The sequence below is a fragment of the Pteropus vampyrus genome, unplaced genomic scaffold (assembly GCF_000151845.1).
Source record: "Pteropus vampyrus isolate Shadow unplaced genomic scaffold, Pvam_2.0 Scaffold496, whole genome shotgun sequence".
Classification (NCBI taxonomy): domain Eukaryota; kingdom Metazoa; phylum Chordata; class Mammalia; order Chiroptera; family Pteropodidae; genus Pteropus; species Pteropus vampyrus.
Genome location: NW_011889277.1, coordinates 263,998 through 277,781, shown reverse-complemented (window position 1 = coordinate 277,781; position 13,784 = coordinate 263,998). Strand labels below are relative to the sequence as shown.

Below are 13,784 nucleotides of genomic sequence, written 5' to 3'. Positions count from 1 at the left end.
GTGGGGACAGCAGAGGCTGGGGAAGGAGCCACATGGGTCCAGGGCTATGGCCCGTAAGTGCTGCTGAGCCTGCATCCCCATCCTTCCCATCTGATTTCGGAGCCCCACTGCCTAAGGATGCCACTTCCCATCTAGGGCTGTTGTTTCTGCAAAGTGCCAAGGAGATCGGGGACCATCCAGCCTGTGAACCCCTGGCCATGTGAGTAAGCCCATCCAGGACCACCCAGACGCTCCACAGGCAGGCACAGCCACGTGAATGAGACCAGAAGAACCGGCCAGCTGAGCATGGCCAGGGAGCAGACCCATCAAACCGAACCAATTAATGGTCATTGTTTTAAGCCACTAAGCTTGCAGTGGTTTGTGATATAGAAAATGATTCGCAGACAAAGGCACCGAGGCCTTGTAAGAAAAGCCAAAATGGTCCCTGTCTTCCTCTGCGCCATCACTGTTAAGGGCCACACTGTGTCGCCCCCAAATTCATATGTTGAAGTCCTGATCCTGGAACCTCTGAATGTGACTGTATTTGGAGATAGGGTCTTTAAAGAGGTAATCAAGGAAAAACGAGGTCATTGGTGTGGGCCCTGATCCAGTCTGACCGGTGTCCTTATAAGAGGAGGAAATGAGGACACAGACACACGCAGATGGATGACTGGGTGAGGACAGCCATCTACATGCCAAGAAGAGAGGTTACAGACCCCACCGTCACCCTGACCTTGAACTTTCAGCCTCTAGAAATGTGACAAAATAAAATTCCGTTTTCTAAGCCACCCAGTGTCAACACATAGTTACAGCGGCCCTAGCCAACCCTTTCGGTGGCTGATGGCTCATGCAAGGACACTGGATGACACAAGAGCTCTCCACCCAAATGAACTCGCAGATGCTCAGTGAGGGCTCCCTGCCTCCAGGGGTCTGAGCCCAGCTCTCTCCTTGTGTGCAGCACTTGTCTCAGGTCTTCCCGACCTCGAAGGCCCTCGAGCCCCAATTTCCAGCCCTGACTGGGCGCCCTGGTGCTTTCAGCCTTTGCTGCATTCCCAGAAAGCAGCAGGATGGCGGGGTGCCAAGGCAGCCCTGAGGACCAGCTTCCCAGCCCCCGACGTGCGGTAAAAACGCCATTTCCAGCAGGGAAGGGAGGCTCCTTGATCAACATTCGTTCTCCCCCACTCCTGTTCCCTCCACACATTCCCACTTGCAATAACCACCTTTTCTAGTTTCTCTTTTCTCACCCTCCGGACCACATCCCCTCTGCTCTCATCATCCCCGGGCCAGGTGCCAGACAACCAGGCCGCAGCCCCTACGCCCCCAGCCCGCCAAAATCATTCACACAAGCCAATCCTAAGTCTCGGCCTCCTCTGCCTTTCCTGTGCAAACCACAAGGAAGCTCTGGCCCACGTCGCCCCTCCCTCTGCCTGCTGACCGGCGCGGTGCTGCCCCGGGGGCGCCCTACATGGTGTGGGCCTCCTGCTTCCACGGGACCATGGGATAAACGTCTTCCTTCAGGACAGTCATTTCCATGTCTGCCTGTCTTATCAGATCTGATTAAAACAAGTCCCAGGTACCCTTAACACACCACCCCTGTATCCCAAGCCAGCATCCTGCCAGGCAATGGTGCCTTGAAAGTCGCTTTTTAATTTTGCTGCATGAAGCACTTTAGAAACTTGGTATACAGTAGATGCTCTCCCCTCGGAAGGAACGACCAGGCCTTATCTACGGGGGTCATTCACTGCCCTTTGGTACAATCAAGGGAAATGCAGACGTCAGACCTGTGCTCCCACCACATCTGTGCTCAACTGGCACCCAGAGCAGATGCGTCCCTGGCACCCACACAGCCTCCCGCCCATCACGCCGTGTCCCTCTCTGCTTCTTGTCTTCCCCACTGCACCCACAGTCCCCCATTTTGGCTTCCGGTCCCCACCTTCCAGCTTGGGCAGCAAGTTCAGACACAGCTTTCTGGCTCTGGCCCTCGGCACTCTCGCTGGCACAGGCCCCAGGCTCCACGCCCCCACAGCTGGGGCACCAAGCCCTCGGCCTCCCACCCCAACCCATGGGTCGTGGACCAACAAAATCAGCACATCCAAACAGGCACCAGACACAGGGGCCCGACTGCTTCGGGCGATGGGCTTTCTGCAGGGAGGGGAAGGTCTTCAGCTCCACTGAACAAGAGGGCTCGTCTCAGCCTCTCGGGGTGTCAACCCTTGACTTCCACTTGACGGTGATGGCAAAGGAAACTTGACAGCAAAACTCTGGCCACCCACAGAGAAGAGGACGGTACTCACCATCGCTGGCACTGAGGTACTCAGGGTTTGAAGAAGCATACAGCGGTCCCAGGGGTCCATCTGGCTGCCTGGAAGAGAAAGAGGGAGGCATTCCAGCTTGGGATTCTCATGGGACTTCAGGAGTCACTCACTACAGGCAGACACAGGCCTCTCCTCTGCAAACGAGAATCTGTAATAGTGGCAGCCATGTACAGGGCTGTTCTGTAGCCGTGTCGTCCCAGCTTGTGAGAAACAACTGTTAGATTTTCAGGAAACTTGCAAGCCAGTTGTTAAATATAATCATCATTCAAGAATAAATTATACGGGCTCACAATTAAATAAATTATATTATAAGAGAAGGTAATGATCTTCGTAAGTCACCATTCCCTAATTGTCATTCTAATCTTACTATGATCAGCGTTCCTCGAGGCTATGTAAGTTACTTCATTTATTTTCACTATTGTATCCTTATGGGAGAAATACTACATCACGGCGAGCAACTGCACATCCCTGCCCACTCTGTGCTCAGTGACTTCAGGTCTGTGGCTTGACATTGGCCACCGTGGGAATATTTATGCCACAGGAGTAGGTAAACGCTGCAAACCAAGACTTGATTTATTGTTCTGTTACTTGTCCAGGCTTGAGTAAGTGATGGGAAAAAAGTTAATAATGCGGATTAAACGTTACCATGTGCCATGTCTAGCCATAATGTTGCATATGGCAAAACACATCAAGGAAATGTTAGGTATTTAGGTATTTAAGAATTATCGTCTGATTCCACGCAGCTACTCCTGTGATTGAAGAGCATATATATCTTATTTCATTTTTGTCCTACTCTTTAATACAAACAAAATATCAATCAACATTCACTAACGCTGTTCATCAATTGCAACCATAGGTTGGCTAGAGATACAAAGGTTCAGGGGGGAAAAAAAATCAAGGCAAATATTTGGTGAGAATCCCCAGGCCAGAGAAAATGTGTGATAAAAAGTATTGTATAGTGTTACAATCATCGTCTGTAAATTGCATGCTACACATCCTTCATATCAGTAAAATTGTTAATAAACTCAGACACAGCTACACCCAGGCACACTTTTTTCTGGAGAGCCGGTTGTTTCACCATTACCAGCACACCACCACACTCACCTCTTCCTCAGGAACAGATAAATACTTCCGATCACAACGCTGAAGAGGAAGACAAAGATGAGGGGACCGATGATAATTTTTGCAATATTTGATGGGACGTCTACTGAAACAGAATAAGAAAATATATGTTTCATATCAAAATGAGTTCCCACCACAAATCACATGTACGAATAGGACAGCGGGCCACACACACTTGTCCCCCATCTCTTGTCCCTGAGTGAGCCTCTCTCTGCCGGTTCCCTGGACCCTCCCTTCCCAGCAGACCCGAAGCATCATTTGGCTCCAGAGGGCTGGGAGGAAAGCTCGGAAGCCTGTGCTCTGGAAGCGCACCCCTGAACCCCAGACCACTGCTCGCTCAGCCTTCTCCCGCCCCCCGCCAGGACCCCACACTCAGAAGGGCCCTGCTCTAGGTTTTAATGCTCCACTGTCGCCATCCTGAAAGTCTTTATTTTTAAACAAAGGCCCTACATTTTCCTTTTGCACTGAGCCCTGCAAATCAAATAGGCTAGCTTAATTCCGAGCAGCACCTCTGGCAGATGAAAACTTCACCAGGAGGTGCCCTGTGTGTGCTAGGGGGCTCTGCCCCTCCCCGCTGGACGGCCAGCCCATGAACCTGGGTGCCAGATACGGTACCAGATAAAACAAAGGGCAGTGCATTTCCCCTGAAGAACCCCTTTAAAACGGGCTGAAGAAATGCCAGGCGGCCTTCATTTTTTAGGTTCATTTCTTAGGTTCCCAGGCAAGGCCAAGTTCTTTGTAAGCATCGACACGTCCGGTATTCAGACTCTTCCAAGCCATGGAAGAAAATGGGGTCTGAGAGGTCAGAGAAGGAATCCGGGCCGCTGGGTCTTTTGATAATAGCGGTTTCCCAAACACTTACTCAATGCCAGGCACGGTTTGACGTGCTTTGTGTGGATGATCTTAATTAATCGCGCCGCAAGCTAAGGCGGGAGGTACAACTAACAGACTGGGAAACAGAGGCTCAGAGAGGGGAGGGGTCTTGCCCAATGTCCCAGAGCTGATCCACGGTGTGGCAGGTATTTGCACACGGGCCAGCTGAGTGAGTTCTGACCACTGCCCCACGCTGCCTTCGGTGGCCAGCTCTATCCTGAGACACCTCGTCCACCTGGTCCACCTTGACTGACAGCAAACCGTCAATGTCGTTTCTGGTGGCTCCCAGCAGGCAGGACGTCTCCGTAAACGTCTGGTGATTGAATGGACCATGAGCAATGGAAATGGTCTGGTTACGTACAGCTGCTCCCTCCAAAGGAGCAGGAAAGCCGGAGGCCACTGAGCGCTCAGGTCTCAGCAAGTCTCGGGGCAGAATCCGAGAGCCGCCCCACTTCTGCTTCCCAGACCCCACAGTCCCGCCCACTCCTCAGATTCCAGCGGCAACCCGAACTGGGGTGACGGAAGGGAGGCCCCCAGGGCACAAAATCTGAAAGAAACTCTTGCTCTGGGTCATGCAAGGGCAGGGACAGCCCGAGGATGAGCACGCCTTAAATTCTTCCGCTGGTGCCCTGCTTCCCTTCCTGTTAAATAATAAGAAAGAATTTTTAAGTGCATTTGACCCTTGAACACGAGTTTGACCTTGACGGGTCCACCTATACGTGGATTTTTTTCAATAAATACATACAGTACAGTAGATGTATTTGCTTCTTCTTATGATTCCTTAGTATTTTCTTTTTCTAGGTTACTTTATTGTAAGAACATAGTACATAATACATGGAATATACAAAACATAAGTTACTTGACTGTTTATGTCATCAGTAAGGCTTCCACTCAATAGTAGGCTATTAGTAGCTAAGTTCTGGGAGGAGTCAAAGTTATATGGGGATATGAGACTGTGTGGGGGTCGGTCGCCTTGACCCCTGTGCTGTTCAAAGGTCATCTGTCATCTAATGTGTCAAACATTTAACTCTCCAGATTTTTGGCTACTGTGAGTAATGCTGTGCTGGATTTCCTTGAACATGTATCTTTCTTAAGAATCTCTGATTGTTTCCTTATGATATATTTCTAGAACCAGACTGTTGGCTCAAATAGTAAGAGCCCTTATGACATTTTTGATGCACATTATTAAAGTACTACACTTTAGCACTCACTAACCAAGAAAAAAAAAAGGTCTGCGTGTTTGTACTCTTAGTACTATAGTTATAAAAAAAATAAAATAAAATAAAAATATTGCCAATTTGATAAGCTGAAAATTACATCTTGTTTTAATTTGCATTTTTTCTTTTTTGATATGGTTTTGAATGAGGTTGGACATTTTTTCTTATGTTTTCTATTTTTTATATTTCTTTTTAAATGGGCTATTTATGTTCTTTGCTTATTTTTGTATTAGGATATATGTATCTTTTACTCATATAATATATACATTTGACCCTTGAACACTGTGGAGGTGGGGGCACCAACCCCTGCACAGCTGAAAATCTGCATATAATTTTTAACTCCCCCAAACTTAACTACTAATGACCTACTGTGGACCAGAAGCCTTACTGATAATATAAACACGTGAGTAACACACGTTTTGCACATTTTATGTATTATATACTGTATTCGTATGATAAAGTAAGCTAGAGAAAAGAACATGTTATTAAGAAAATCATAAGGAAGAGAAGATGCATTTACAGTACTTATTAAAAATAAATTTGTATAAGTGGACCCGTGAAGTTCGAGGGTCAACTATATATTCATTTTCTATTAAGTATATTAACTCCTAGTCAATGACGTTACAAATGTTTTTCCCACTTTGATATTTTCCGTTGAATGCCATTCACAGTGTCCCCGCTTCTTAAGAGAGAGACTCTAACTCTCTGGATACCGAGTAACGCGCAGCATCTTTGTTATCGATGAGCCTCTTGGACCACGCCTGAGTTTAGGCCAACAGGCGGGATAGCTCACAGGGAGCTGGTCACCAGAAGAGCTAGCATGTGATTGGCGAAGCGGGACCGTCAGCCAGCCTGACCTCCAGAGAAGGGAGGGGGCTTGTGATGGAGTTCGATCACATGGCCAACCATTCACTCAATCACCCCTAGGTGATGAAACCCCAATAAAAACTCTGACACCAAAAGAGCTTCCTGGCTGAGGAGCATATCGGTATACCCAGAAGGGTGACATGAGGTGTCCTGATTCAGTGGAGAGGACACAACGGAGCCCTGTGTCCAGGACCCTCAGGCCCTCATCCTATGTGTCTCTTCATTTGAGTGGTCCCGACCTATAACCCTTAAATAAAATCATCTTTGTAACTGTAGCACTTTCCTGAGTTCTGTGAGCCACTCTAGCAAATGATTGAATCTGAAGGGGTGGCGGGAACCCCCAAATCTGTAGCCAGTTGGTCAGAAATGCAGGTGGCCTGGAAAACCCCCAGACTAGCACCTGGCATCTAGGCGAGAACAGTCTTGTGGGAAACAGTGCTCTCAGCCTTACGGGTTCTGTGCTAGCCCCAGTGGGCAGCATTGGACTCGTTGTGTGTGCTCCCAGTTGGTCAGAACCTCATCTCAGTCCTGACCCAGAACCATCCAGCAAGAAGCACTCCCACCGTCCACACTCCCACCGTGCCAGGTACATGAAAATCCAGCTGGCAAGCGGAAGCCCCATCTCGCCCCTCCCCGCCAAGCTCCCGTTCCTCCTGCTCTAGAGTCTCCCCTCCTCCTGAGTAACTCGTTGGTTTGCACGTTCAAGTGTCTGGGTTCATACCAGGTGCTGAGCTGAACAACCTCTTTTGTCCCCCACTTGTACATTCTTCTAGGTCTAGGCCAAGAGATCACCACCTCCAGGAAGCACTCCCTGATCAGCTCAGCCTTCCCTACCTCTCTCCACTTACTGCCTGGACACCAAACACACCCAAGGCCAAGTAGGGAAGCTCCCACCTCCTTTGTTATTATGGCCCACGTAACAACAAAGATCGAAACACTAGTTCGCAAAGGAGACGTGTCTATCAGACTTGCCCTGTGCCAGTCACTTGACCTTCATGATCTCACTGAAACTCCCTTCACTTCCAGAGGTGGTCCTATCACCATCCCCATGGACAGATGAGGAAGTGCAAGCTCAGAGAAGGCACGTACCTTGCCCTCGTCACACAGCAGCAGCCCGTGGGCCCACAGGGAAAGTCCAGGGCCAGCACGCATAGCCTCCAACCTTCCCCGACTATCCTCTGAGATATTCTGCCCTGCCCAGCACCAAGCACAGACCCAACCAGTCCAAGTCACTGTGTATGCTTACGGTAGTCTGTCACGTAGAAATAGGTGGCTTCCGTCCAGGAGCCATTGCCTGCCAGGGAGGTGGCCCGCACTCGCACGCTGTAATTCCCCGGGGGCAGCCCACGCAGCCTGCAGCCCCGCTCCAGAGCGAAATGCCTGCGGGAGACACAGAGGTGCAGCTCCTGGAAGACACAGACAGGATCCGCTCAGAAATGACACACAGGGAAGAGTGCAACCTGCGAGTGACTTCGAGACTAGGAATGTGAGAACCTTAGCTCTACGGACAAGGAGACAGAGGCAGAAGCCACCGTGATGGATGACAGCCAGTCTTCCCAAACCGCAGGCAGGCTTTCGACCCAGATCATTTCATTAATTCTTCCGACAACCCCGTGCACAGGGAAAGTGAGGCTTAGGGCAGAGTCGGGGAACTTTTACTGTACAGGGCCAGATAGTAAATATTTTCACCTTGGAGGGGCCAGAGGGTCACTGTCACCAACTCAACCTTGCCATCGAAATTAGCAAAAGCAGCCAGACGAATCCCAAGTCTGTAATATCCTTAAATGAACAGACATGGCTGTGTGTCCGCGAAACACTGCGGATGCCGAAAGCTGAACTTCATATAATTTACACGTGTCCTGCAATACGATTCTCCTTTTTGTTTTCTTCCTAACATTTTAAGATGCGAAAGTGATTCTTAGTCCACAAGCGGAACACAGGCAGGCATACGAAAACAGTTTGCCGACCCCCGGCTGAGAATGTGAGATAATCAGCAATGATCTCACACCCCGTGAGCTGCAGGCCCCACCCTTGCACCCACAACCTCTGGCTCCAAAACTCCTTGCAAGCATCATGGGATATCTTCACCAGGCCTCTAGAAAGTCCCAGAGGGCAGGCAGAAGGGACCCACGTCACCCACATCACACTTCAGGCCTTTCCCCTACACCTCTTCCTCGAAGAGGTGAATAGATATGTGGGCTTAAGGTCTTGAGAACAAATTTAAAATTTCCTTCCTTCCCATGGTGCCTTTGATTTCATTTTATTTCTTTTACCTTCATTAGAAGAGTTGGGATCTACCTAACTGTCTGATTTAAAAAAAGGAGAGAAGCATACAAACCCCAGTGACAAACATATACATAGAGATAAGCCCAGAGCTTATCCAGAAAGGCATGAGGCTCCCTGGGAATTAACTAAGACCATGAAACCTGCCAGGCTCAGGCCGGATTTTGAAAACTTTCCAAAACAGCTCCAAGCTCATAGTGCATGCAGGGCACTGGCCTGGAAAATTTTAGGGAGAGAGAAAGAAATGTAAAAGCTCTCGTGTTCATCATGTGACAACAGCAGCCAGAAAACAAATCCGGCTGGAGGCAGGGGGTGGGGAACTCTAGTCCAAAGGTTCTTCCAAGAAGGATGAGTCACCAAATAGAAAGGGACAAATCAGCAAATATAGAAACCAAAGGTAGCTGCTATCCAGGACAAAGGGGACACACATCTTCCAATATCAGTCATTTATTTACCTCAGGGTCGGGGACCGAGAGGGGACCGTAATGGAAGGAACTAGAACCTGATATAGCTCTCCCCAAGGACACCAAAACATCTTAACCAAAAGCTGGAGAAAATTTTGTAAAACTGGCAAAGTCATAATGATGTAAAAAACAATTTTTTACCTGACTTTTTTTCACTTTATCAAAGTGATGCTAGACGATTAAGGAAAATGTTGGAGATCATCAATCAACCAGTCTTGTCTATGAAAAGGTTTTTTTAAAGGTTCCCGTAACCCCTCATTCTCTCCTAATGTCCCCCCTATCCTTGTTTCCCTAAAGGTTGACTAGGGCCCTCCTATATGGGACCAGGGTCAGGCCCTGCAGGGCAGAGGCTGGTGGGCATTCCTGGTGATGACTCTCGGGCTCCAGGAACAGGAGAGTCAGTCCTGCCAAAGGCGGTGGGGAGAACGCAGGGATGGGTCCAATGTCAACAAAGCAACCAGCTGTCCCAGTTTACCTGGGACCGACAGGTTCTTAGGATATAGGACTTCAGTGCTCAAACCTGGAAAATTCCAGGCAAACAGGGTAGACTTGATCACAGCAGTAGAAATGAAATCTGCACAGAATCTATGTTCTCCTCCTTGCTACCAACAACACCCTAACTTCCCTTGGAAACTACACCTTCCCCTGGAGTGGCTCTCGCCTCCCACCCCAACCCTACCAGGGTTCCAGGGCTCACCCTGACTGCCTAAAGCTGAAGCATCCCATTGGTTTGGGGAAGGGCATGAAACTCAGACCCCAAAGGAGCCATCGCCAAAATGCAAATCAAGACCACGATGAGATACCACTTCGCATCCACTAGTACGGCTATAATCAAAAAGATGGACCAGAACGAGGGTTGGCAAGGATGCACAGAAACTGGAACCCTCATACACTGCTGGTGGGAACATAAAGTGTTGCAGCCACTTTTGAGAAAGAGCTCAGTGTTTCCTAATATGTTAAATGTAGAGTTACCATGTGACCTAGGAATTCCACTCCTAGGTATGGACCTAAAAGAACTGAAAACGTATGCCCACGTAGCAGCATGACTCATAAGAGCCAAAAATAGTAATAACTCAAATGTCCATAGGTGGATGAATGGATAAACAAAATGTGGTCCATTTTATGACAGAATATTACTCGGTCATAAAAAGGAAGGAAGCACTGACACGTGCTACAACGTGGATGAACCTTGAACATGTTATGCTAATGAAAGCCAGTAACAAAAGACCCCATACCATAGGATCTGTTTATATGAAATGTCCAAGACAGGCAAACTCATAGAGACAGAAAGTGGATTCATGGTTGCCAGGAACTGGAAAGATTGGGGAGGTGATGGCTAAGGACAGAGGGGTGTGGTTTATTTTGCAGGTGATGAAAATATTCTGAAATTGACCTTGGTGATGGCTGCACAACTCTCTGAATGTACCGCAAACCATTGAATCATACACGTTAAATGGTTTTATTTTATGGTATGTGAATGTATCTCAATAAAGCTGTTATTAAAAACCCTCATGCCAGAGCCAATCAGCACACAGCACTCCCCTGGTCATGTGATTTGCCGCTGGGTGTCACATGACCGCAGTCTGGCTGGGACACAGACTCTCTCTTCCTGTAGGCTTGGTGCTAAGAAGATATGAGGCTTGGAACCACAGAAATCATAGGAGGACAGCCAGGAGTTGCTAGGCTCACTGCAAAGACCCTTAAGACGCAATGGAGCCAAAAGAAGTCTGGATCAGCCATGCCCAAACTCCTTAAACTGTTCAGCTGTGGGAGTTATTAACTTCCTTTCAGCTGTGGGAGTTATTAAGCTTCCTTTCTGTCATAGCTAGTTCGATGGTGGTGGGGTGGGGGGGCGGGCAGGGTTCTAACGGCTAGTGGGAGGTAAAGGATAACAGCTGGAGAATCTCGAACCCAGAGCCTATAACCTCAACCTCTACATTACACTGGACAAAGTTCTGCGCAAACACCCTTGTAAAAGGCTGCACATCCACCGTTTTATGGATATACCATATTCTGTGTACCCATTCTCCAGTGAACAGACATCAAGTGGCTTGCATTTCTTGCTAGTGATGAAAATCTTATGCATAAAGTTTTGCCCCCACCCCAAATTTGAACTATTTCCTTAAGACAGATGGGATTAATATATACAGGGTAAGGTATTAGTAAACCTTGCAATAATGGTCCCGTAAGAGTCATGCCTCCCTTCAGGCACCGCTGAGAGGCCCCGTCCCACACCGATGCTGGGCTTGGCCACTGGACTCATGCTGCTGCACGTTCTTCTCTGCTTCTTTCCAACTCTGCAGGCCATATAAAAACAGGCCTCAGGCCCGATTTGGCCCACAAGCCATAGTTTGCTAGTTTCAGTTCTAAATCATTGTCCAAGCCGGATATTTGGGCACCAAGAGCAGATGTGATCTCAGGAGGGGTCAGCAGAGGGAGACCTACCTGTCCTTTCTGGCTCAGGGAAGTCATGCTATACCTGCCTGGTTACAGGATGACCAAAGTTCCAGGAAATCAGGCAGTTTTGTTATAACATCCATTGGGTGCTAATAAACTACGGCCCACAGGCTAAATCTGGCCCACAGGCTAAATCTGGCCCACTGCTCATTTTTGTAAATAAAGTTTTATTGACACACAACCACACCCATTCATTTTTGTATCGTCTATATGGCAGCTTTCGAGCTACAATGGCAGAGTTGAGTATTTGCAACAGAGACTATCTGACCACAAAGTCAAACATGGGTACTATCTGGCCCTTTACAGAAAAAAGCTACCTATCCTTGGATCAGAACATATGATAAGGCTTGGGTCTGAATGCTGACTGTATTGTTATGACCTCGGACACAACTCAAATTCTGGACACCTTAATACCAACCTCATTGGGTTATGTACATATTGCACTTCATCGGTCCCAAGAGGTATATCATTTCCACATTTCTAAAACTGGAACACACCTTATAAGCAATGCCAGCTTACAGTTAGATGTGGCAGTATCCTTTTGTTTCTTAATGGTCCGTAAAAATAACAGGACTCTCATCACATCTTAGATGTGACAAAATACAAGAAATGAGACACTGTGCGTAAAGCTCTTAACATGCACGGGGCACGCAGTGGGTTTTGGGCTGGCTTAGCTCCTTTTTTGTTCTTGGATTCCATGTTTGTGCATCTCTGGCGTTCACCTGCCCAGCGTCTGGTAGTAAAGGGAGACGCCCAACGAAAAGTCACTCATTAAGGTTTTAAGTGATGTGTTTGTTCCCAGACTCAGATAACTCTCTCTAAAGTGAGAAGAGTCTCCTGTTATGTCGGGAAAGACACAATGCAGCCCGCCATCATTCAACTTGTAGGACAGAGCAGAAAGTCAGCGTGAGAAATGCTGAAAGAGAGAAGTTTGTAGATTGGCATTTCTGACCCATCTCCCAGGAAATGTACGTATCAAGGCCATCTGAGTCCTAACAATGAAACGTCTAATGAGAGAAGCTAGAATCTAAGGCGCGGAAGGAGGTAGCAATGGCAGCCTGGAAGGCTCGCGCCCCACGGGTCTTACCTCATCGCCGTATCGTCGATAGCTCACTTCGTACAGCACAATCAGACCGTTGGGTTCCTTCGGCTCCTGCCACATCAAGTGAACAACGTTGTTCTCGAAGATTTCGTGGGTCACGGGGCCAACGATGTCATCTGCCTTGGCTGTAAGGAGCAGTGGTTAGAGTCGGGGACCTGAACCCCGGGTCAAATCCCACCTCAGCCTCTCAGCAGTTAGTGACCTCGAGCTGGTTACATAACTTTCCTATGTTCCATTTCCCATGCTGGAGAATGGACATGCACAACTCACCTCACTGGACTGTCTACACATCTGTGTCTGTCTAGTTATCTCATATCCTTTTAGTTCTGTTTCTCTGGAGGACCCAGACTAATACACCACATATGTGTATTTCTTAATTTTACTTTATTTTTCTTATGACTTGAGTGTATTTCCCAATGTTTATATGACTCACGTAATTAAAAAATAATCAAGGCAACATGGATGGACCTTGAGGGCATTATGCCAAGTGAAGTAAGTCAGACAGAGAGACAAATCCTGTGTGAGCCACTTAGGTACGGAACCTAAAAAAGCTGAACTCACAGAAACAGAGACTAGAACGCTGGTTGCCAGGGGCGATGTTGGTCAAAGGGCACAAACTTCCAGTGAGAAGATGAAATAATTTCTGGGGATCTAATGTAGAGCATGGTGATGAAAGTTAATAACACTGTGTTGTGTACTCGAAAGTTGCTAAAAGAGAACTTAGGCATTCTCGCCAGATAAAAGAACTGGTAATTACGTGGCGTGATCGCGGTGTGAGCTGATGCTCAGGCGGTGCACGCGGTATGATCACACTGCAGTTTACAAGGATAGTGAGTCGACGCGTGGTCCACCTTGTTATCGGAACTTACACAGTGTTATGTGTCAACTGTATCTCAGTGAATCTGGGAAAGACTACAGATAAATAAAAAATATAAAGGCAAATAAAGAGGGAGGGTGGAGGGCTTCTCTCGGGTCAGCGTGGGTCTCCCGGCCCGCGACGTGCCTACGCACCTTCCGGCATGGTCCTGGCGCTGACGTAGGCTGCCACACTGCACCTTTCCTCGGGCGCATCCTGGTTGCAAGCCTGCAGCTCGATGCGATAGCC

General features: G+C 48.1%; 1 protein-coding gene across 1 annotated transcript in view; it reads right to left on the bottom strand.

Moving 5' to 3' along the window:
- The window catches only part of INSR (insulin receptor), a 114,045-nt gene that overhangs the window by 9,332 nt on the left and 90,929 nt on the right, over positions 1-13,784 (bottom strand). The window contains exons 13-17 of the mRNA XM_023524818.1: positions 13,691-13,784; positions 12,665-12,804; positions 7,620-7,779; positions 3,399-3,501; positions 2,274-2,341 (exon numbers count right to left, since the gene is read on the bottom strand). Of these exons, the coding sequence (XP_023380586.1) occupies positions 2,274-2,341; positions 3,399-3,501; positions 7,620-7,779; positions 12,665-12,804; positions 13,691-13,784 (565 nt within the window). The remainder of the gene's footprint in view (positions 1-2,273; positions 2,342-3,398; positions 3,502-7,619; positions 7,780-12,664; positions 12,805-13,690) is intronic.